This window comes from Molossus molossus, unplaced genomic scaffold (genome assembly GCF_014108415.1).
Source record: "Molossus molossus isolate mMolMol1 unplaced genomic scaffold, mMolMol1.p scaffold_m16_p_7, whole genome shotgun sequence".
Taxonomy (NCBI): Eukaryota; Metazoa; Chordata; class Mammalia; order Chiroptera; family Molossidae; genus Molossus; species Molossus molossus.
The window spans coordinates 62,852,077-62,875,834 of record NW_023425401.1 but is presented as its reverse complement, the minus strand read 5'-3'; the positions used below and the strand labels follow the sequence as shown (position 1 = coordinate 62,875,834).

At 38.3% G+C, this 23,758-nt stretch overlaps 1 protein-coding gene across 1 annotated transcript in view; it reads right to left on the bottom strand.

The window, feature by feature from the left end:
- STARD3NL (STARD3 N-terminal like) overlaps positions 1 to 23,758 on the bottom strand; it is a 79,869-nt gene that overhangs the window by 35,512 nt on the left and 20,599 nt on the right. Inside the window, exons 2-4 of the mRNA XM_036247372.1 lie at positions 8,169 to 8,451; positions 3,308 to 3,385; positions 639 to 716 (exon numbers count right to left, since the gene is read on the bottom strand). Coding sequence (XP_036103265.1) covers positions 639 to 716; positions 3,308 to 3,385; positions 8,169 to 8,372 — 360 coding nt within the window. The 5' untranslated portion in view covers positions 8,373 to 8,451. The remainder of the gene's footprint in view (positions 1 to 638; positions 717 to 3,307; positions 3,386 to 8,168; positions 8,452 to 23,758) is intronic.

Sequence of the window (23,758 nt, the reverse complement as noted above, 5' to 3'; positions counted from 1 at the left end):
AATTACCAAAATAAGCAGAGAGCGAGTCATGAAAACTCACCAAGCAGTTTCAAACAACAGGAAATTTTCTATCTTTGTGACAGAGACACTGACTTATCTCTCATTGTAAAATGGTGGGTTGTATCTCACTGTAAAAAGAAAGGTGGTGTCCAGCCAGTGTGGCTCACTGGTTGAGCATCGACCCATGCACCAAGAGGTCTCCAGTTTGATTCCCGGTCAGAGCACATGCCCAGGCTGTGGGCCTGGACCCCAGTGGGGGGCATGAAGGAGGCAGCCAATTGATACTCTCTCTCATTGATGTTTCTATCTCTCTCTAAAATCAATAAAGAATAAATAAATAAATACATACATACATACATAAATAAAATGGCGGGTGGGTTGGTTCTTAGCCAATAATCCTGGTGGGCCTCCGGATTTCTCATTTGGTTCAGGATCCATACAGATAACGCTAATTAGTCATTGTAATCGGAAAGAAACCCTGGAGTGTTAAACCTGTTGAAATGGGGAGAATAGAGGACTCGGGAAAAGCTAGTAGCATTCAACCTAGATGAAAACCGCTGCTTCTCCCAGCTCAGCCCTGTTGTGAGCAGGCCCAGGCCACCAGCACTGGAGGCGAACCATTCATCAGGTATACTCACTGCTATTGCCCACCAATGGCGCAGTCTGCACACAGCATAGGCAAGTATTAACACTTTGAACCGAAAGACTGCCAAAAGCTATATTAAAAAAAGAAAAAACAAGATAAGATTTTAAAAATATATACAAAAGAAAAGTAATATACTTTTATGAAGAATGCACAAAGTGCCTTCATTATTCTGATTTAGCTGAAGACTATCACAGACTAGCATTGGTCTCTAGATAGCATTTGAGATCCTTGCTCTAGAATTTATGTAATATCACCCAAACAAGGATTCAAATCAACTTCCCATTCTCCACAAAAGAACATATAATTAAATGTTTGTTTTTCCTTTCTATCTAAGTCCACATATATTTCTGATCCCACTTCAGGTACAAATGATCACTTTTGGAAGACAGCAGGGTTTTAGTCAAGTCCACTGTAAAGCTCTGGGTTACTGGGGTATTGAAAGAGTTCAGTCTATCACAGTAGCTATTATCTGTTTAAGATGGTCCTGGGACTTTTGTGAAACCCTTTATGTGCATTATTATCCCATGTAATCCCCACCACAACCACGAGTCAACTACTGTCATTATCATATTATACAGATAAGATGAACAGAAAAATTGTCCAAAACCACACACCTCCTTAGTGAGGAAGCCAGGTAGCCTGACTGCAAAGACCAGGCTCTTAACCACTATACTACTGCTGTCATAGTAACTCTCGTCTACTAAGAAATAAACATAGAATAAAATTTTACCAATTTTACTTGAACAATGTGCTTATTCTGAGTTGGGAGAAGTCAGGCTGACTTCTTGAGGCTCAGGGCAGGACTCTGCCAAAAGAACTGCTGAAAGGCTGCAGGCTGAACTTTTTGGCTGCCATTGACTAGATAACCTCACTTAAGATTCTTTCACATGAATGAAGTTCACAGGTTATATTTGTTTTTAATTTGCTGCTTTCATTAAAAACGTGTTTTCCAACAATCTCTTAACTGTTTAGTTTCTCTATTCATCCAAACTCTATCTCTGCGTTCTGGACTTGGCGAAAGTATGTTTTTACTGCTCTATCTTCAAGTGTCCCAGATCCCAAGGTTTCTTGAAGGTTGTGCCCATTTCCAAGCCCCTGCATGACAGTCTTTCTAATCTGAGCTAATGGGCTCTACCTATTTATCCAATAACCTCCTAAGCATGGAGTACAAACAACCAATGGAGCTCTGACCAGTGGATTAATCTGGTTTCCTAGTAATTCCTGACTCGAGCTGTTTTAAGATAAATTTAGCAAGGAAAATAAAGAAACAGATTAAATCAAGTTTGTTGTTTATATGTCAATAGTTTTAAAAGAAAAATATCAAGAGATTTGAGATATAAAATTTTCTGCTACCAACTTCAATGACCTAGGGCAAGTCAAGACACTGAACCATGAAATGCAATTTCTTCATTGGGAAAAATAAGAAGTTTAAATTATATTAGTGATTTTCCAAATATTCTGTAGCAGTCAAATACTTTTCAACACACCGTATAGAACCCTAATATACTATACAGATAAGAATGAACCCTAACATACTGTATAGATAAAAACTGAACCAGTCAGGTTGCAAGGGAGTGATGACAAGGAATCCTGATCTCTACTTATTGGAAATTCCACTTCTTTCTCCAGACATACTTAGGCAGGCCCCTTCAAAACAAAATAAGACTTTTTAAAGTAGTTTGAAAACCATTAGAAAATATAGTCATTAAAATTTTCAACTAAAAATGATGATGATGACAGTGATTGCAGCTGGTTCTCTGAGCTTCTAGAATTTACCTATCATTGGGCTAGGTGCCTTCCATGTATTATTTCATTTACTTTTCAGAATGATGATGATCTCATTTTAAATACTGAGGAAACTGAAACTGAGACCTAATCTATTCAAAGGTATACAACTAGTGCTGTGAGTCAAACCCAGGTTTTCTGACTTTAAGGGTCCTACTTGTAAACACTGTGCATACACAGTTTCTAAACACAGTGAATAAAGAGGTTAAAATTAACTTGGTGCAATTCATTGTGAATTTTAGTTGCCTGTACTGTGTTAGAATCTGATATACTTACACTATGAAAAGAGATACCATGGAGATGTATCAAACCATATCAAAGTGTGTCCTACAGACACTGCAAGCATACATTTGAATAAAATGAATGCCTCATCTACAGATAATTGCATCTGTAATTCTACAACTCACTAACGTTACCTAAGATTACCAATACATAATTTTCCTCAAATTATGAGTAAAATGAAACACAGATTATTGGAAATATAATAAAATCTATGTCAAGCCAGAAAATAAAATACATTTTCATGATGTTGTTATATAAGTAGGTAAATTTTCTTTTTAGTGATTAGTGTCAATGGCTTTTATTTCAGCCAATTGAAAGAATAAAGGCTTTTCTACAAGAAAATCAGAATGGCTTCTTCTGCTGCCTCCCTTCTCCCTCATTAATCTTTTTATTATCCTTGAGATGACCAGACAATTCCTTAGAAAGAGGGACAGAGAACACAGAATGGGCCAGTAACTAGGGGGAAAAGAAAAGATAGTGTTCAAGGGATGAAACAAAGAGAACTACATAGAATTCAAGGTCTAGTGAGAGGAAATTTGCCTTTTGGTTATTTCCATCATATCTGAAATAAACTATATAATAGAAAATACTTACAAATATATCAAAATAAGAAGAGTAGAAGTCATACTGCACCACCTCCTTCTCTAATGTGTTCTCAATGCCTCCATTCACCTAGGAAGGAGAGTAAAAAGTAAAAACGACAACAGATTTATGTATGAAAGTAATACAATACAACATACAAGTAAAGTTTCATATACATTTCTGCCTATCTTCTCAGAATCCAGAAATGCTAAAATATAGAAGAACCCTCAGACTTCTAATAGAAAAATGCTGAATAGCATTTCCCACTTAATTTTGAATTCATTCAACTAGTATAAATGTATAATGGAAAACAATGCATCTTTTGTAGTTCATACTTTGGCAAATTAATATTTTTAAAAAATGAAGTATTTGAACTTTATCTTAGGAGATAAAAAAAATAATTAGTCCAAACGTCAGTTCCTAGAAACATATACTTGTAAAGAACACAATTAACATTTATCCAGGGCTTCCAATCACTTTCCACTGTTTTAGGTCTTGAAAGTAGATTTGACAAAACTTACTGTTAGACTGGATATGGGGTGTGAGAAATACAAAACAAGCAAATCAGTCAAGAATGAGACTACATTTTTGGCCTGAGCATCTGGGTATTATACGTGGTTATGTGTGCTGGGGGAGGCCATTAAGTTAGACATCCACTGGACAAGGCAGGTAGGTCATGATTTAGTGAGTCAGAAGCTTCTGGAAGATCTCAAAACCATGTCTTCTAGTCTGCTCCAGAACCTGTAAGAGCTCACTATTACAGTAAATCCAACACTTCTATATAGCTAAGAATTTTAACAGTCTAGAAGCAGCTTACCTATACAAGTTCTTTTTTTTTTTTTTGGTATGTTCCCCTAGTGGGAACCGAACCAGGGACTCTCTGGTCCGCAGGCCACGCTCCAACCACTGGGCCAGGACTACAAGTTCATTTTCTATAGACACTTTCTAGCCAGGCTAATATTTTCTCTGTCTCTGTCCCTATCCCCTCTAAAACACACACACACACACACACACACACACACACACAAGCCTGCCTCAGTGCTTCTGCTCACCTTGATCTCCAAACCCTCTCCCTATTGTTCCCACAATCTAATTACAGTTCATCCTTCTATCCCAAATTCCACCCGCCCTGCCACACCCACTTTTGTCTATCTTCACCACCTACTCCTCAGAGAATTCCAACCCACTGACCTCCCCATAATCTGAATTTCTGTTATCATTGGTCATCACAGTTTAACTATAGAACTTAATGACAGTAGGTAACAAAATCAGAATCAGAAGGGTAAAAAGCATCTAAAACACAAATGTAACAATAGTGAGAGAATAATAACCAACATTTCCCTCTCTTTAAAGGTGAAATTTATTTCAGTTAATAAATTATATAACATATAGCTATGAAGAGTTTTATATATATAAGAGGCTGCTGTATCTATCTTTTCATTTGATTCTCACAGGAATTCATAAGACAGGTATTAGTTCAGCTAACTGATAGAGAAACTTAATGGTGTGCCTTTTAAGGCCACAGAACTGGTTGTGATAGCTCTAAGTCAAATTACAAGCATTCTGACACTTTCTAGTACATGTTATAAAATAATAAAATAGGCAATAAGCATTGATAAAAGTCTTTGAATTATAATATCAACCAAAGTGTCAAAAGCTAAAAGAGAAAACAATTTCCCATCTATTGCCTTGTGGATCCCTGTCCGTATCAGTCTGAAGAGTCTGGGGGAGAAGAGTTTGGAGAGGAAATAGAGTCCTCAGGAAACTCAAGCCACGGTGAATTCCAGATCCAATTCAGGAAGTAAGTTTACTCAGGGGTGTACTAGGTGGCCCTAGACAGAATCAGAACCATCCTTTCAACGGGCCTAAAACATCAGTTGCCCTAAGGTCTTCTAGAGGAAAACGAACCATAGTGGTAAAAGGCTTCTCTGGGCTTTCCAGTCCCTGCATTCCAGGTTGGGTTGGTGCCCGTCAATTCCCTGGAGCAAGGAGGAAAGTAGCTAAGTCAGAAGCCATATATGAAGGCAAAGTATTTTGGTATTATGATTGCATAGAACAGTTTGGTCCCCAATGCTTCTGAAGGCCTACACACCCTTGATGCTATTTCTTTCTTCTTTTAAAGACCAATACTACAGACAATATAAGATATGTATATCTTCTCAGCTAAACTTTGTATCTCATGTAGTTTTTGGTGGAACATCATATACTCTTGTGTGATCTTTTATTTCTATAGTGGGAGAAACTGTAGTGGAAAAGTAAAGATAAAAACACATTTCTTAATTGCTAGGCCTGGTGATTTTTCATTTATAACACATTCCATAGATGTAGACAGATTGTTTCTGATGAACAAGAACAGAGTGCAGCCCACTTCACTTCCAGTTCAAGTTTTTTGAAACAATAAAAAAAAGGAGAGAAGTGACAAGGATGATCCTGTAAAGCCCACCACAGCTCTGTCCCACGGGTCCCCTCACTTAAAAGCATGAAGTGATATTAGTGGAAAATCAATGAATTCCTTGATTTTGTGGTGTTACTACAATAATATTTTTAAATGCTCACCCAACTATATACTTATTGATTTTTAAGAGAGAGAAAAAGGGGGGTGGGGGGAGAGCACCAGAGAAACATCAATGTGAAAAAGAGAAATATCATTTGGTTGCCTCCTGTATACAACCTGACTGGGGAATGAACCAGCAACCTATGTATGTGCCCTGACTGGAATCGAACCCTCAAACTTTTGATGTACGCAATGATGCTCCAATCAACTGACCCACCTGGCCAGAGGTCCAGTTTTAAGTGTGCTCCCTTAAAACTGCTGTTATGCTTTCTTGTTAAAAGATGCATTTTTTTCATCTCATTACATAGCTATTAGTTTTGAAAATATATTATTCCTTAAATGTATAGTGTACATTAAATATTTTCTTTACTGTGTACATATAGAACACAATTAAGGGAGATACTAAATTACTGTGTCATATCATTGGCTTGTTTAGTTTTAAATAAAAATAAGGCATATCTACAGTGCTAGATTAACAGAAGAAAAATCTGTGAACAGAAATTTAATAGTAGATTCATGTTGCATATTACTGTGATTCTGAAACAAATCTTATTTTCTAATATAAGTATCTGCTTTCATTAAGAGTTTTGTTCTTATATTAGGATAACATTAAATGAGTCCAATAACCCTAATTTCTAAGTCTACTCTAGAACTAAAATTGCTGTTATGAATCAGAATATTAAAGTTTAGAGTAGGATACTGACTCTTTCCATAAAAAGGCAAAATCAAAAATCATTTTCCAACAAGAATCTCAGCATCTTTTCATATTTTTTCTATTTTAATAAATTTCTTAAAAAGCACCTAGCATGTTGCCTAGCAAAGAGTAACCTCTTAATAATAAACAACAGATAATAACTATTACTACCTAGGACTTAGAAAATATTTCTTAGAAATAAACGAACTATTGAAAAATGAAAGGAACAACCCGGGCTTGGTGGTTCAGTTGGTTGGAGCACTGTCCCGCACACCAAAAGGCTGCGTGCTCAATTCTCAGTCAGGGCACATACCTAGGCTGTGGGTTCAGTCCCAGGCCAGGGTGCATACGGAAGGCAACTGACTAATGTTTCTTTCTCACATAGATGTTTCTCTCTCTCTCTCTCTGCCCCTGCCTTCCTCTCTCTCTAAAATAAACATATCCTCAGGTGAGGGGAAAAAAGTAGAAAATGAAGGGAGCAAACAACTTTTGCCTGGAAAAAAAATATTTTAGAAGAGTTTACCTATTATTGTTGGTAAGAAATGTAAACAGTGAGAACCAAGCCTTTGGGAGAAAACAGATATGTTGGATTAAATAAAATATATTATTAAAATAAAGTTCACACCTGTTTACTTTTACTTATATTAAATAAATGTAGCAACTAGAGAACTAAAAATTATATATGAGGTTTGCATTATATTTCTATTAGAAAGTACTGCAAATTTTCTAGACCAGCAAATTTTAACTGGTGTGCTGCAAGAATTTTTAAAACATGCAATATACCAAACCTCTTTTCCCTTAAACTGTAAAGAAAAAAAAAAAAAAAAGTCAACAGCAAACACGATAGCTGTCCTGTGTGAATGAATAAAAATTACACCTATACTTTTGTCAGATCTGGCAAAAAATACCACTTTTGGCGTGCCATAGAATTTTAGTAATTATTTTACATGTGCCATGAGATAAAAAAGGTTGAAAATCGCTGGTCTATATCACTACATAAACCCATCAAAATATAGACAAACCTCTCCAAATGGTTCTAGAACATTTTTTATAAAATATGAATTAATAATCTCTTTGCAAAAAGGCAGAGTAAATACAAGCAAAATCTTAAGTATGGGAATTAGAAAAGTAGTGCAATATCTAAAACATATTCCAAAAGCAAGCTGCATTTCTTTCACAACAAGGATCAGCAATCTTTCTCTGAAAAGGGCCAGGGAATAAACATCTTTGCCTTTGTGAGACAGAAGGACTCTGTCACATCTACTCAACCACTCAGCATAAAAGCCAGCCACAGACAATATGTAAACAGATGGGCAGGGCTGTGTTCCAATAAAACTTTATTTATAAAAGCAGTCCAGCTGAATTTCACCCCCAGACTGTAGTGTGCCAATTCTCACTGTAGAGCAAAACACTATGAATTGAAATTCCAAAATCCTAGACAAAGTAAGTTTTAAATGAACTAGGTTTAGTTTAACAAATAACAGTAAAGAAAAAGAAATGACCAATATTGCCTCATTTCAAAAAAAATGAAATTCATTAACTGAGACAGAAATTATGAAAAAAATAAGAAAATTATGTTTTGTCTCTGGAAACAATTCTTACAGTCATGGGGAAAACCCACTTACATTTAACTCTATTATCCACAGTAATGTTACAAATAAGAGGTCAAAGGTGACAAACAAACAGAAAGTCCTTCTGACATCAGATATGCCTTTCTTTTCCCTTCCTTCATAGGACTCAATCCTGGCCATGAGTTGTGTAGGGTTGATGGAATGGATGTCTCGCAAAGAAGCGTGAGAGCTCTGGCTCCCAGTGACAGCGTTCTCCATGTCTTCTGGCAGGAAATTTATCCAGGAGAGGAATTATAGGAGCCTCTTTCCAACTTCAACATCCCTAGAGAGAAGAGATCTTTGGGGAATAAAAGAGAGACACCATGTTAAATCACAGCTCACCTTACACCACAGCATTACCTCCACCTCCATGCAACTGTTTCTTTAACTGAGCATCAGAGCATCTTAACTGAAATCATTTGTGTCTTGATGAAGAGAAAGTGAAATGAGAAGCAATTCTTAATGTTAACAATACTACAAAATAGCTGTATGGAAAAGAATGGCAATGGAGAAGAATGAAAACTTACAGTGGTAAAGGACAAAGACAAGATGTTATCCACAACAAAAAGATGTGCTGAGCCCTGGCCGGTTTGGCTCAGCGGTTAGAGCATCGGCCTGCGGTCTGGAGAGACCCGGGATCAGTTCCCGCTAAGGGCATGTACCTCGGTTGCAGTTTGTCCCCGGCCCTGGTTGGTCGTGCGGGTGGCAGCCACTCGATGTGTCCCTTTCACGTCGATGTTTCTCTCTCTCTCTTCCTCTCTCTCCCTCCCACTCTATCTGTACAAAAAATGGAAAAATGTCCTCGGGTGAGGATAAAAAAAAAAAAAAAAAAAAAAAAAAAAAAAAAAAAAAAGATGTGCTGATAACATGAAGAAGGCCTCTTGATGAACATGCCAACCCAGTTCTCTTGCTATCCCAAGAAAAATAAAACTCTACAATTCTGTGTCATTACCCAGGAAAACATTAACTGAATAGCTTCCCAAAGAACATGTAACCAGAATGTGTAAACTAGCTATAAAAATGTGTGTCCCAAACAGGAATTGTTTTTCCACTAAAGGTATCTAATAAACCATATTTAGTATTTCCCCATCACCTTTTACTAAAGAAACATGTTTCTGGGCCTGTTCTTAAAAAAGAAGTTTGTACACTGCAAAAAGTTCAGCAACACATAAATGCCCCACTGATCATTATAGTAGTTACACAATCTTATATGGTGATGCAGAACCTCCTCTCCCCAAGGCCAGGATGTGCTTCTAGAGTAAAAGATTTAGTAATCTAAATGATTTGATCTCCTCATGGATGAGGCAAAGTCATCAAATAGAAGGTATGGTGGATGGTATTTTTGTTTGACAAATATTCCAGTTTCCCTCCCCATAGTACCTCTCTCTGGGGGAGGATTATATTATATACCCTTGGCTCTACTGAATGCATATGTCATTGTTTGGCCAATGTAATGTGGACAGAAGTTTGTGTGTCACTTGAGTCCAGATCTTGAGAACAAGTACATGCTTTACCATGCTCTCTTTTCTTTCTGCCACAATGACTAGCAATGTCCAGATAAAGAACATTTTGCCCTGGCCGGTTTGGCTCAGCGGTTAGAGCGCCCGCCTGCGGTCCGGAGAGACCCGGGTTCGGTTCCCGCTAAGGGCATGTACCTTGGTTGCAGTTTGTCCCCGGCCCTGGTTGGTCGTGCGGGTGGCAGCCACTCGATGTGTCCCTTTCACATCGATGTTTCTGTCTCTCTCTCTTCCTCTCTCTCCCTCCCACTCTGTCTGTACAAAAAATGGAAAAATGTCCTCGGGTGAGGATAAAAAAATATAAAAAAAAAAAAAAAAAAAAAAAAAAAAGAACATTTTCAAGATGGGTAAAATAAAATTTCAAAACATTGCTGGAATTCCCCTAAAGTAATATGATCCCATTTGGTACTATTCACAGTGCAGAACTCTGTCTATTTACAGTTGATCATCATTTCTCTCCCCACACTCAAAAACAAAAGTCCATATTTTCATGCAATGTGGTGATAAAATGACACGACATTTTGAAAGCAATTTGGTTATATGAACTAAGATACTTTTAAAAAATGTTCATACTTCCACCCTGGCCAGTTTGGCTCAGCGGTTAGAGCGTTGGTCTGCGGTCCAGAGAGACCCGAGTTCGGTTCCCGCTAAAGGCACGTACCTGGGTTGCAGTTTGTCCCTGGCCCTAGTTGGGCCCTGCGGGAGGCAGCCACTCAATGTGTCTCTTTTGCATCAATGTTTTTTTCTCTCTCTTCCTCTCTCTCCTTCCCACTCTATCTGAACAAAAAATGAAAAGATGTCATTGGGTGAGGATAAAAATAATAATAATAAAATAAAAAATATTCATACTTCCTGATTTAGTAACCCTACTTCTGCAAATCTAAAGGAAATTAAATGTAGACCTTCAAGGCAAAATTTGATCTGTATCATTAGAGGTGGGATTAGTTGTTACCTTTGAGAAAGAGGGAGGGAAGAGTGACAAGGGGCACAAGCTTGGTCAAGTTCCATTTCCCGGTCTGAGGACTGTGCTCACTTAGTAAACATTTATTGATATAGGCAGTAGTTTCAGTGATGTGTTGACTTGTAAAAAATTCAAATGCTGCCCTGGCCGGTTTGGCTCAGCGGTTAGAGTGTCGGCCTGTGGTCCAGAGAGACCCAGTTCGGTTCCCGCAAAGGGCTCATACCTCAGTTGCAGTTTGTCCCTGGCCCTGGTTGTTCGTTTAGGTGGCAGCCACTCGATGTGTCCCTTTCATGTCGATGTTTCTCTCTCTCTCTCTCTCTCTCTTCCTCTCTCTCCCTCCCACTCTATCTGAACAAAAAAAAAGGAAAAATGTCCTTGGATGAGGATAAAAAAAAAATTCAAATGCTCTACACTTATGTACATGCACACATACATGAACTGTGTGTTATCTTTCAATTAAAATCTCTATCAAAAATACTTCATCATAATATATCTATAATAATCCCAAGTAAAAAACAACCTAAATATCTAAGAACAGGGAAATAATTAGATAAGTCATGGTATAGTCACAGTAGAGTCATAAAATAAATACTTATAAAGCATTTATAATAACTAGGAAAATGCTTGTGTTATAATGATAACTAGATTAAAATCTGGACACTAAATGGAATAAACACAGACACAGTATGATCACAACTCTTTAAAATATCAAAAGCGTATTTTTAAAATGTACCTACGAAATATATCGTATGTTAATAGTGATTATATCTGACTGATGAAATTATATTTTCCCCTCCCTTTACTTTTTCCATATTTTTCAAATTTCTTATTTTGTACATATTATATTTACAACAGAAGGAACTAAAATTCAAATGTAATTTTGCTAGCATCCTGGACAGATATCCCAGGACTTTATGAAGCTCTTCCCTCCCTTTTCAACCCATCTGGACAACAGCAGACATTACAGCATTTCACTCATTCAATTTGCGTCATCAGAGTCAGCAAATCAGCAATGTACTTGAAAAGTGCAATAGAAGTCCACTCAGGGCTTTGTAAAAACACATAGATATACATATATAAAGTTTCAAAAGTTGAAATTATTTCTATACAATTTCTGTCTCAATACCATCCTAGTAGAATACCAATATCCCCCAGAACATTTGCTCTTAAAACAAAGCTTGCAAAATACTAAGTTTATCTGCCAGATTTTTAATAGTTAATTCTGAAACAGTAAGTAAAAATGAATATAAACAATATGTTTTCTGTGATGAAATACACATTTCAGAATGGGAAAGACAACTGAACTATTCCCTAAAAGTGAATCTGGATGAATATAGACATATTTCTGCAACAATACATGGTACATTAAGAAAAAGCAATTCAGATAATTTTTAAAGTCAGTTTAATAATCTATGAGCAACTATATTTAAAAATTAACTTAAATTCTCAAAGTCATTAAACTACAGAAAATTCAGCAAAGTCATAATTTAAACTCAGTACTGTTTCAGGAAGAAAATAATTCCCAAAGTAATTAGAGCATTTTTTAGTCTCACTCATTCCTCCTTCCCTGAGCTCACTTCTTATGAATAATATATATATAAATCACTAGCCCGAGGAATCTGAGGCCATTCTGAGGAGAGAGAGGCAGATTAGGCAGTGAGGGACATGCACTTTAACCCCATAGAGTACATCTGGAGGTTTATTGGGACTCTACAGATCTCAAAACGAAACTAAAATTAGCATGGGAAACTGTGCCTCCAAGGCCAGGAACTTCCAGCCCCCATTAACAATTCTGATTTATAGAAATGAAAAGCTTATCTTGATTGCAAATTAGAAGCTCCTGGAAAGAACACAGGTCAATTACATAACAACAACAAAAAGGCTGGTTTCAGGCAAGAGGAAAAACCCAGAAAGGCTGGTTTCAGCATTGTACAGTTCCTGTCTCTGGGACCCTAATGGGTTTGCAAATTAATTTTATTTGATGTTAAAGAATACAGTGCTGTGAGTCTGACCTATTTCAATTAATATACCTACTTGTTTCTGGGAGCAAGGCAACAGGATTGCTGAATGAGTTCTGCTGAGAAACTATAGAGTGTGTTTCTATTGCAGAAAGCCAGGTTACCTTAAAAAGGGTTATAGGAGACTTCCGGTCAAGATGGTGGCGTAGGTAAACGCGGTATCGTGTCCTCCCACAACCACATCAAAGTTACAACTAAACTAAAGAACAACCATCATTCAAAACCGCCTGAAATCAAGCTGAATGGAAGTCGTACAACTACGGAACTAAGGAAAAAAAAAAAAGCAGCTACATCCAGACCGGTAGGACGGGCGGCGGTGCGAAGGGGGGGCGGCGGCGCAGCGGCAGCGGAGCGCGCAGCGGCGAGACGGGCTAGTCCCACACCCAAGTGTGGTGGATAAAAATCAGGAGGCTCCCGCGGCTGGGAAGGTCCTCCCTGAGGACTGAGGGGTCCCCGTCCCACACCAGGTGCCCCGTTCAGGGTTCCAGTGCCAGGAAGAGAATCCCCATAACTTCTGGCTGGAAAAACCAGCGGAAACTGAGGCTCAGGGAAGCTGACGTGGCTGGAGCCCCAGGCACCTCCTTAAAGGGCCCGCGCACGGACTTATCGGACTCTCTCCCTCTAAGCTCGGAGGGGAGGCAGCTCGAGGGGCACCAGAGACATACAGGGAAGAACTGAGCTGTTTAGCACTGGAGTGAGCGCTGGAGAGAGGGCTTCCTCAGGGACAAACGTGCTGTCAGAGGCCTTTGTTCCTTTGGTGAGCCCTTCCCGGGGGCGGCAGACAGAAGCCATATCTGGGACTCCAGCAACCTGGCTCATACTGGTAGCCCCGCCCTGCCGACTCCCTGAGGCCCCGCCCCGCCCCACACAACTTTCAAGCTGTTGCCACTTGCTTAACCATAGGATTGGCCGGTCTTGGATCCTGCTTCAGGTTTTTCCTAAATTCTTTCAAACGAGCAGCACCGGGTCTCAGCGAGCCCCATACCTCTCATTAAGTAATACACAGAAACAAACACAGGGAGGCAGCCAAAATGAGGATACAAAGAAACAGGTCCCAAATGAAAGAACAGAACAAAACCCCAAGAAAAGAACTAAGCGAAAGGGAGATAAGCAACCTAACAGATACTGAGTTCAAAATACTGCTTACAAGGATGCTCAATGAACTTAGTTAGAACCTCAGTGAACTTAGGGAGGGCCTCAAGAGCATAAAAAAGTACCAGTTAGAAATCATGGATACACAGTTAGAATTAAAGGAGGCATTAACTGAAATAAAGAATAATTTACACAGCTTCAATAATAGAGTATGTAGACCCAAGGAGCAAACCATCGATTTGGAATATAAAGAAGCAAAAAATCCCCAATCAGAACAGCAAAAAGAAAAAAGAATCCAAAAAAATGAGGATAGAGTAAGGAGCCTCTGCGATAACTTCAAGCGTGCCAACATTTGCATCTTGGGGGTGCCCGAAGGAGAAGAGAGAGAACAAGAAATCGAAAACCTGTTTGAAACAATAATGGCAGAAAACTTTCCTAACTTGGTAAAGGAAACAGACATACAAGTCCAGGAAGCACAGGGAGTCCCAAACAAGATGAACCCCAAGAGGCCCACACCAAGACACATCATCATCAAAATGCAAAAGGTTCAAGACAAAGAGAGAATATTAAAAGCAGCAAGAGAAAGGCAGCTAGTTACCTACAAGGGAGTACCCATTAGGCTGTCAGCTGATTTCTCAAAAGAAACTTTGCAGGCCAGAAGGGAGTGGCAAGAAATATTCAAAGTGATGAAAACCAAGAACCTACAACCAAAATTACTCTATCCTGCAAAGCTGTCATTTAGAATCGATGGACATACAAAAACTTTCCCAGACAAGAAAAAGTTAAAGGAGTTCATCACCACCAAACCGTTATTATATGAAATGATGAAGGGTCTTTTTGAAGAAAAAGATAAAGTGTATGAACAAACAAAATGGCAATAAATACATACCTATCAACAATGGAATCTACAAACAAAATGAACAGGAAGAACAGAAACATTCTCATAGATACAGAGAACATTTTGTTGGTTGCCAGTTGAGAAGGGGGTTGGGGGAATGGGTGAAAAGGGTGAAGGGATTAAGAAGCACAAATTCATTGCTAGACTGACAAACCTCAAAGGGAAAGGGGTTGGGGGGTAGGAAGAAATAAACCAAAGAACTTATATGCATAACCAATGGACACAGACAATAGTGTGGGAAAAGGTGGGAGGGGGGCGGGAGTGGGGAGGAGGGGGTCAATGGGGGAAAAATGTGGAACATCTGTAATACATTTTACATCCAACAATAAAGATTTGGAAAAAAAAAAAAAAAGGGTTATAGGAAACCAAAATTGGATTTAGAAAAGAAACCAAAAGCAAGCGTCAGGTTGCTACAAGGGCGTTTCCCATCTTCCTCACTAATAGTCTGGGAGAGGTTGAAATTATCATAAAAAGGGAAGCCACTAAGGCCCCTATAGATACCTGGGGATACTTTATTTGTTCTTAACCACATCCAACTAAGTTGTCTCTTCCCTGGGAGTAAAGCTTCTGTACAAATGTCAGAATAGCTAATCAATGTCTATTTTTAAATCAAACCTGTCCACTTCCAACTAGGGAATGTTATGGGACAATATATCTTTGCTAATCAAATCTGCCCCAATTCACCTGATAGGACGAGCTTTTTAAAAATCAGTGACGCCCACATATGCTTTTTCCAGAAGAGTAATATGAATTTAGAGCTAGAAGACCTAGGGCTAAACCCAGTCAAGTGAGAAGCACAAGCTTTAAATTGTTATGGATGTTGCTAAGGCAGAATTCCTTGAAAGGACCAATTGTAGGCTAGCAAGGCATATATCTACCCCTAAACAAAGGAGCCTCACCTGTAAGCCACTTGGGTCCCCTCCCTGCTGTGGGAGTCTATTTTTGAAATAAATTTTGCTTTTGCTTGTCCCTTTGTCCATGAACTCACTCTTCGATTTTGTGAGACAACAAACCTGGATCTGCTTACTACCAGTTGGTTTCAATTTCAAACTAAAAACTGACACCATGCAATGGTATACATACATCTGTCTTGGGAAATGAGAATCATTATATATAATTTGTAACATGTTTGCACATAACTACTTATTAGCTAGTATTTCTAGATACTTGCATAGCTTTAATAATAAAGTTACCAAATCCCAGATTGTTCTGAGCAGCTTGACTCTAATCAGATTGACCTCTCTCTGGGACAGAGAGAAATTTACAAGTGAGAGAAAGCTTCCTTTGAATGTGTAGAGAATACTTACTAAAGCCCCTTTCTACTCTACAAGTACAGAACTTTATCCTAACTATGTTCTTCAGAAAGATTCAGTTCAAGTGTCAATTTCCTTCAGGAAGACTTCCCTAAAATGTTCCCCACATTCCACTCCCCAGGCAGGGTCCAGTGTACCTCCGCCAAGCTCCCCTAGGACTGTGGATATGCCACTTGCAGTACTGCTTTCCAGACTGTGCCTTAATTATCCATTTACTTGACCGTCTCTCCTGGTAGCAAGTGTGCACCTTGAAGGCCCGGATTGTTATTTTTATCCTCACCTGTTATTTTTATTGTGTTTTTTTGTTTGTTTCACTTTGCTTTTGGTTTTTGTTTTGTTTTGTGTTTTAGAGAGAGAGAAAGGGAGAGAAACAGAGAGAGAAACATTGATGTGAGAGAGAAACATTGATCCATTGCCTTCCTACATGCTCTGACCAGGGATGGAACCTATAATCTAGGTATGTGCCCTGACGGAGAATAGAATCCATAACCTTTTGGTACAGGGGATGACACACCAACTGAGCCATCTGGCCAGGGCTGAAGGTCCTGAATTTTTATGTATACATCCCTGTGCCCCCAGGAACTATTACAGTACATAGCACACAGCACACAGGAGGACAAAGCAAATGTTGACTAAATAGTCTATCTACCAGATGTAACACAAAGACTAGCACAGAGCAGGATTTCAAAATTCTCTGCTGAACTGAGGTGACTACAACTATTCATTTCTGAGGAAGAACTTGGATATTTTCCCAGATACAATTTAAAAAGTACTAAATATTCAGTTCTTGGTACTGAGATCCTCTCTGGGACTGACTTAAGGAAAGCTAAACCTCTCTAAGTATTAAATAGTTGTACATGCAGGAATCTAAATCTACAATTCAAGATTTATTCTAACCATGGGGAAAGCGCGGGGGATGAAGAGTGGGGTCGAGAATGATAAAATAAAGAAAAACATCCCCTTATCTTTTTCTCAAATTTGTGTGAGATTGAGAATCCCTTTTTGTTGTTTTGATTTTTGAAAACAAGATTCATATAGTTATTATTTTCCCTAAATGGATCGCTATTATCTACTGCAGTATAATATTAGGCAGCTACTTCTATGATTATCCTATATTAACAAACTATCCCAAAATTCACTGGCTTAAAACAATCTACATTTATTCTCAAGCTGACAGGTCTGCAGACTGCCTTAAATTCAGCTGATACAGTCTGGGCTCCACTGGGCAACTCTGCTACCAGCTGTTCTTAGTAGAACTTGTCTTCAAACAGTGTTGGGTGGGTGGGTCTAGGGTTTCTTCCTATGTCTGTCTTCCTCCTTGGATCAGGAATACTTGGGGCATGTTCTTTTCATGGCAATTGGCAAGGGCACATTAGATTAGCCAGACAATGTAAACACATTTAAAATCCCTGTACATACATCATGTCTGCTCACATTCTTTTGGCCAAAGTATATCTCAAGGCCAAACCCAAAGGCAGGGATGTATACTCCACCCAAAGAGGAAGAGTAGGTAAGTAATTATTTGTTGATTAATATTCCAATCTAGCACAGCTATCAATGTCTAAATCAGGGTTTGACAAACTATGGCCTGCAGGTTAAATATGGCCTGCTGCCTGTTTTTGAATACCGAGTTCTATTAGAACACCACCACACCCATTTTTATGGTCCATGGATGATTTCACACTAAGATGGCAGAGATGAATTGTTGCAACAAAGACCATATGATTAGCAAAGCCTAAAATGTTTATTTTATTTTTATTTATTTTTTTAATCCTCACCCGAGAACATTTTTTTATCTTTAGATAGAGTGGGAGAGAGGGGGAGAGAGAGAGAGAGAAACATCAGTGTGAGAGAGACACATCGACTGGCTGCCTCCCGCATGACCCTGACCAGGGCCAGGGACGAACCGCCACCACGGTACATGCCACCAACCAAAATCAAACCTGCTACTCTTTGGTCCGTGGGCCGACACTCTAACTGCTGAGCCAAACTGGCTAGGGCCTAAAATGTTTATTTTATTATCTGCATTTTTTTTTTCTAGAAAGAGAGACTACTGCTCATTGACAAATAATAATTTGCATGCTCTTAATCTATGATTAGAAAATTTTGTAATTCATTCTTATTTTTCCACAGGTTGCTCTAGTGACACACTACAGTTTAGGCACAAGTGGTCTTATCCTATGTTGGCTTATCTGAGAGCCACCTCGACAGTACTTACAGTAGGAATACGTTATTCACTTTCCTTTATTCCACACTACTAGAATTGGAGAAAAATTCTACCTCATTGATACTGGCAGCTTCCTAAATGATGACATCTTTCCCACATGAAAACAAAAACAAAACACAAACTAATAATCCTGAAGTCCTTCTGCTCTCAAAAAGAACTGCTTACATCTTTGGGGTTCTACTGTACTGGTCCCATCCTGGGTGCAAAGTTAGACCAAAACTTTAGCTCCATCTGCTTCAGTACAGAACTGATACTACTCAGATGGTAAACAGCAGCTGTTTTGGAGCAGTAGCTACCATGGCTAGCATTTTACAGAAGTGTCACAGTTTCTCGTACCTTTCTAGGAGTAGAGAGCCTGTAGGTACCTACTAGAGACAGCCAAACCAAGTCTCTCAACCCAAACACTCAGCCTTCTCTGTACTATTTCTGGCAACAGCCAGGACACTGAATGTTCTCCTCTGAGAGCATGTCAGAATAACAGACACTAAAAATAATCAATTCAGAAAGATCTCAGTCATCATTTTATCCAAAGGCCTAGAGAGCATATTTGGCTTACAAACATGTTTTGCTTGGTCCTTATACAGTGTTTCTAAAGATTTCAATCTAATTGCCCACATTTTAAATAATGAATTTTCATATAAAAATGAAGATTTTCAGCTTCTCTCGAAAAGTTAAAAGATATAGAATCATGAGGCCTACATTCCCTTACCAGGATTTTAAAATAGCCAAGAACTGCTGCCCTCTTCAGATGGGCATGCAAGGGCCTTAGTCTTGCCCTAGCCTGGAGGGAATGAGTTTGACACTCTGATCTACTTCCACTCCCTAAAGATTGTCTCTCATCCCATTGTTTCAAAGCTTTCCTCATCTTTGTTATCAAAGTTATTCTTGCCTATAAAGTAAACATTTACTTACAGATTAAAACAAAAAGAAGTTTAGTCCTATGTGGATCTAGGGATGCATTCATCTAAGAGATATTTCAAGACATATATTAGGATTAAAATTTGGGTCCTCAACTTCTGTCCTCTCTATCACCCTGTCTCACTTCAGATTACTAGAAGAAAATCAGTTATTTCAAAGTAGTAAGTGAAAAATTCTATAAAGCATTTAAATAAAATCACCCAACAAATTTTTTGGTATTACCTTAAAAATATTTTCTGAGACAATGATTCCTATTAGTTTGCCAAATGAAAATAAGTGAAATAGTTTCAAAAAGAAAAAGAGAGAGAAAAAAAAAAAAAAAGATTTCTGATATTTATCTGCCCATATCATCAGATCTGCAATGGAGGAAAGAAGGGGAGAATTTTGAAACAACTAAATAATAATTCTGCTCTATGAGAGTTAAACTATAAATTCAACACATAATGAATCAAGAGTAGATGTGCTGCCTGGCGGTGTGGCTCAGTGGTTGAGCGTCAAGAGCCCCAGGAGGTCACCAGTATGATTTCTGGTCAGGGCACATGCCCAGGTGGTAGGCCCGATCCCCAGTAGGGGGGCATGCAGGAGGCAGCCAATCAATGTTCTCTCTCATCGATGTTTCTATCTCTCTCTCCCTCTAAAAAAAAAAAAAAAAAAAAAAATCAATGAAGAAAAAAAAAAAAAAAGAGTAGATGTGCTGTGTCCTTAAAGACGCAAACTGGTTCACAGGCCAAGATATGATAATAAGCTGACAGAACATACATTCAGATCTAAAGAGAAGAAGCAAATGTCAGTAAGAAAGTCTGGAAACCACAAGAAAAGGAATGTCACAAGCAAATGGTAGCTGTTCTCTTCAAGTGGGGATACCTTGCTTGTTGGACTTTAAGTATCTCTAGTCAACTGGCCTATTCCTATAATTAATATAATGCTATAAGGGTATTGTCAGTGCCTTTAGACACTAAACAATTTAATAATTCCCTGTAGACCTTCCACAAACTTTTAAAATTGTGTTTCTTATTAAAATGATATTCTATGTAGGGAAGAAACAGAGGAGTTGGCTTGAAATAAACATTTTATCTATATGGTAGCTATGTCACTACAGATTCTGAGACATGAATCTACTGACACGAGGCAGAGCCACTCTCCATTGGGTTCTGTCAACAGGAGCTGACAAATCAGGTTTCTCAGTCAACAAAAAAGAGGGCTGCACTGAAACCCTAAGGAAGTCACCACTGAGAAGCTTTTTGGGAAGCAGACTCTTACACATCTCCTGATGACCCACAATGACATTATTGGGTACAAAATTGCTCTTTGAGAAATTCTAGAGATACCATTCAAATATTATCTTAATGCTAGTTAGCTACCATAAAATATTAGCATATTCTATATATAGTATACAAGTAATAATGCTCTAAAACAGAATTATAGGAAGCTGTATCATCACTCCCATATTCTTCCAATATCTCTTTATAAAGTAACATGCCAATTATCAATAAATTTTTTTAAGCAGAATTATTAAACCAGTTACCAGGCTCAAACCAAAGCCATAAATTCATTACATGACTGTGCAATGTTAATAGAACATGAGCTTAGCTCTGGCCAGTTTGGCTCAGCGGTTAGAGCGTCGGCCTGCGGTCCGGAGAGACCCGGGTTCGGTTCCTGCTAAGGGCACGTACTTCGGTTGCAGTTTGTCCCTGGCCCTGGTTGGTCGTGCGGGTGGCAGCCACTCAATGTGTCCCTTCACATCGATGTTTCTCACTCTCTCTCCCTTCCTCTCTCTCCCTCCCACTCTATCTGTACAAAAAATGGAAAAATATCCTCGGGTGAGGATAAAAAAAAAAAAAAAGAACATGAGCTTATTTTAAATCTGACCTGAAAGCATTTTGTTCTGATTACTAATTCATAACAAATAAACATCAGGGGAATTACACAGTTCAGCTAAAGGTTTTTAATAAGTACACAACATTTTCAAAAACTCAAGATGCATACATAAGCTCATAAGATTCCTCTTAACTTATTAAGTATAGCTAATATTTGGATTTCTAAAAAACAAAACAAAACAAAAAAACAATTTTAAGATTTATCATTCAGTATCAATGTATGCCTTACCAGAAAGAACAGAAATACAAAATGCATCTTTAAAAACTAAATAAACTATAGATTATAATCAAAATGAGAGGTTTTGACAGTTTACTTTTTAATCTATTTGGTAAAGACATAAATATGGATACAGTAGTGTGGAGCCTAAGGAAAACGATACCTACCAAGAAAGGCCCCTGGTGGCTTTAGCAGGCTCAAATTTAAAGACAAAACAAAACAAAAAACAATCCTAGCAGTGATTTCTACACAGGACACGCAATACAAAGGGCACTTCAGGGAAAAGCCTGAACTAAACTGCCTACCTGTACTGTTTCTGCCATCTGAGCCAGCCCTTATAAAGGAGTTCCTGGAAACTTGTTTCAAACAATAGGAATGAGGCTTTCCCAGTCCAATCAGAACTGCACAGCTATACCCCATCAGCTTCTTCACCAACCAATCATAACAGCTTCATTCTGACCAATTAGGACTGCCATCTGGGTCAAACTATGAGGATTTGGAGTCTTCCTCTGCATGAGGATAAACCAATCAGAAACTGGAGTGGGGACTTTGCCTATACTGTATAAGCCAGCTCCCCTCTGGCATGGGGAACACACTTTCCCAATCCAGTGAAGACTGAAGACTGAGTTTCCCTGGCTGAGATCAAATACCAAAGATGTGTCACAGGAGCAGAGCATAGCACAGCAGACTGGCACAGAATGGAGCAGACTAGACAGAGTACAGCAGAGCAGACCATCACAGTGCAAAGCACACTGGCAGGGAGCAGAGCAGACCTGTGAAAAGCAGACCAGAGCTGCCTAGCCAGAGAGGGGCCTAGCCCCAGGACTGCCAGGCCGCAGGGCCAATTCATAGTCTTGCTGTTTTCACAGACCTTGCTTTATCACAATTGAGCTGTTTTTCACTGAATCAAATTTCTGTCTTTACAGCACCCTAATTCAGGATTCCTGTTGGTGCTGAATTGGTGCCAGTTATCATCAGTTGATAGATTATTTGAATACTATAATTATTTTGAAGATAGATAATTTCTTAACCCTACAATCAGACTATATGCTATTTGGAGGATACAATATGCCATGTCTACAAAATTAATCCTAAAACTAGACTAAAAATATGTACTTCAACTAAGTGTTGTGATTAAGACTGTATACAGTCTCTGTTAGTATACAGAACCAACAGCAATCTTTTTTAAAATAACAGGTAAATGTATTGAAAAATTAAATAACCTACTTAGAAAATAGTGACAATAAAAATAGGGGAAAGCTTGCAAACTTGAGCTTATTATCAAATTCACTTTCTTAAAATGCTTTAATTACTCTCTGAAATTACTTTTTGCATTTTTTTTTTTTTTTTTTTTTTTTATCCTCACCGGAGGATATTTTTCCATTTTTTGTACAGATAGAGTGGGAGGAAGAGAGAGGAAGAGAGAGAGAGAAACATCGACGTGAAGGGACACATCGAGTGGCTGCCACCCGCACGACCAACCAGGGCCGGGGACAAACTGCAACCGAAGTACGTGCCCTTAGCGGGAACCGAACCTGGGTCTCTCAGGACCGCAGGCCGACGCTCTAACCGCTGAGCCAAACCGGCCAGGGCTGAAATTACTTTTTAAATAAAGAGTAAAATTAAAGAATTAGGCATTTAAATAATAAATTAACAAGAACTACAACTATTCTTTGGGGGAAAATATAAAAAGAAAAACTACAGTTAATAAATAAATCCAAAGGGAGCATGATAATTTTTCCAAACTGGGGGTTGGGTAAGATGTGATTCGTTATACTAAACTCTCTACTTTTGTACATGGATGAACATTTCCACAAACAAATTTAAAATATATGAATAAATGTACGAATCAGTCTTTTAAAACTGCAAATAGGCAAACCTAGATTGGGGTGGGTGAGATTAAGAATGGAATACAAGTGCAACTGTAGGAGAGGTTATTTTTCAAAGTGTAAGTGATACTTTACATTATTTACATTTGAAAGTCATACAGTCAATACTCTGGAAGGCAATGATGGCCTGAACAGACTGAACCATACCAAAAAGAAAAGGGAAAAGGATGACAAAGAATTGCCTAGCAAAGGAACCAGAGTCAGACAATTTGATAGGTATTTCAAAATTTGAAATAAAACATAAATACAATCTTATAATCTGTTCCAGAACATTAAAAAGAAAGGAAAGCTATCTTATCATTAAATAAAGGTAGCATAATATTGACATTATCTGACCAAGAACCAAAACACAAGAACATGAGACAACAAAAGTATAATATTATATAAAAGTATATATATTATATAAAACTGTATACTATATATTAACAGAATTTAAAAAATCAATAGTTTCTTTACTCCAAGACTGAGTCAGGCACAGTGCTGAGTACTTAACATACATTAATTATATATTTAAGCCTCACAACAGCTCCCACAAGTAGGACTCATGTACTAGAATGTATTCCTGAAACATTATATAAAGTCAAATTCATGTAAACAAAAACTAAACCTAATAGGAAGGCAGATATTTCTGTTTACCCATTAAAATGTTTCATTGCATTTCAGCCCTGGCCAGGTGGC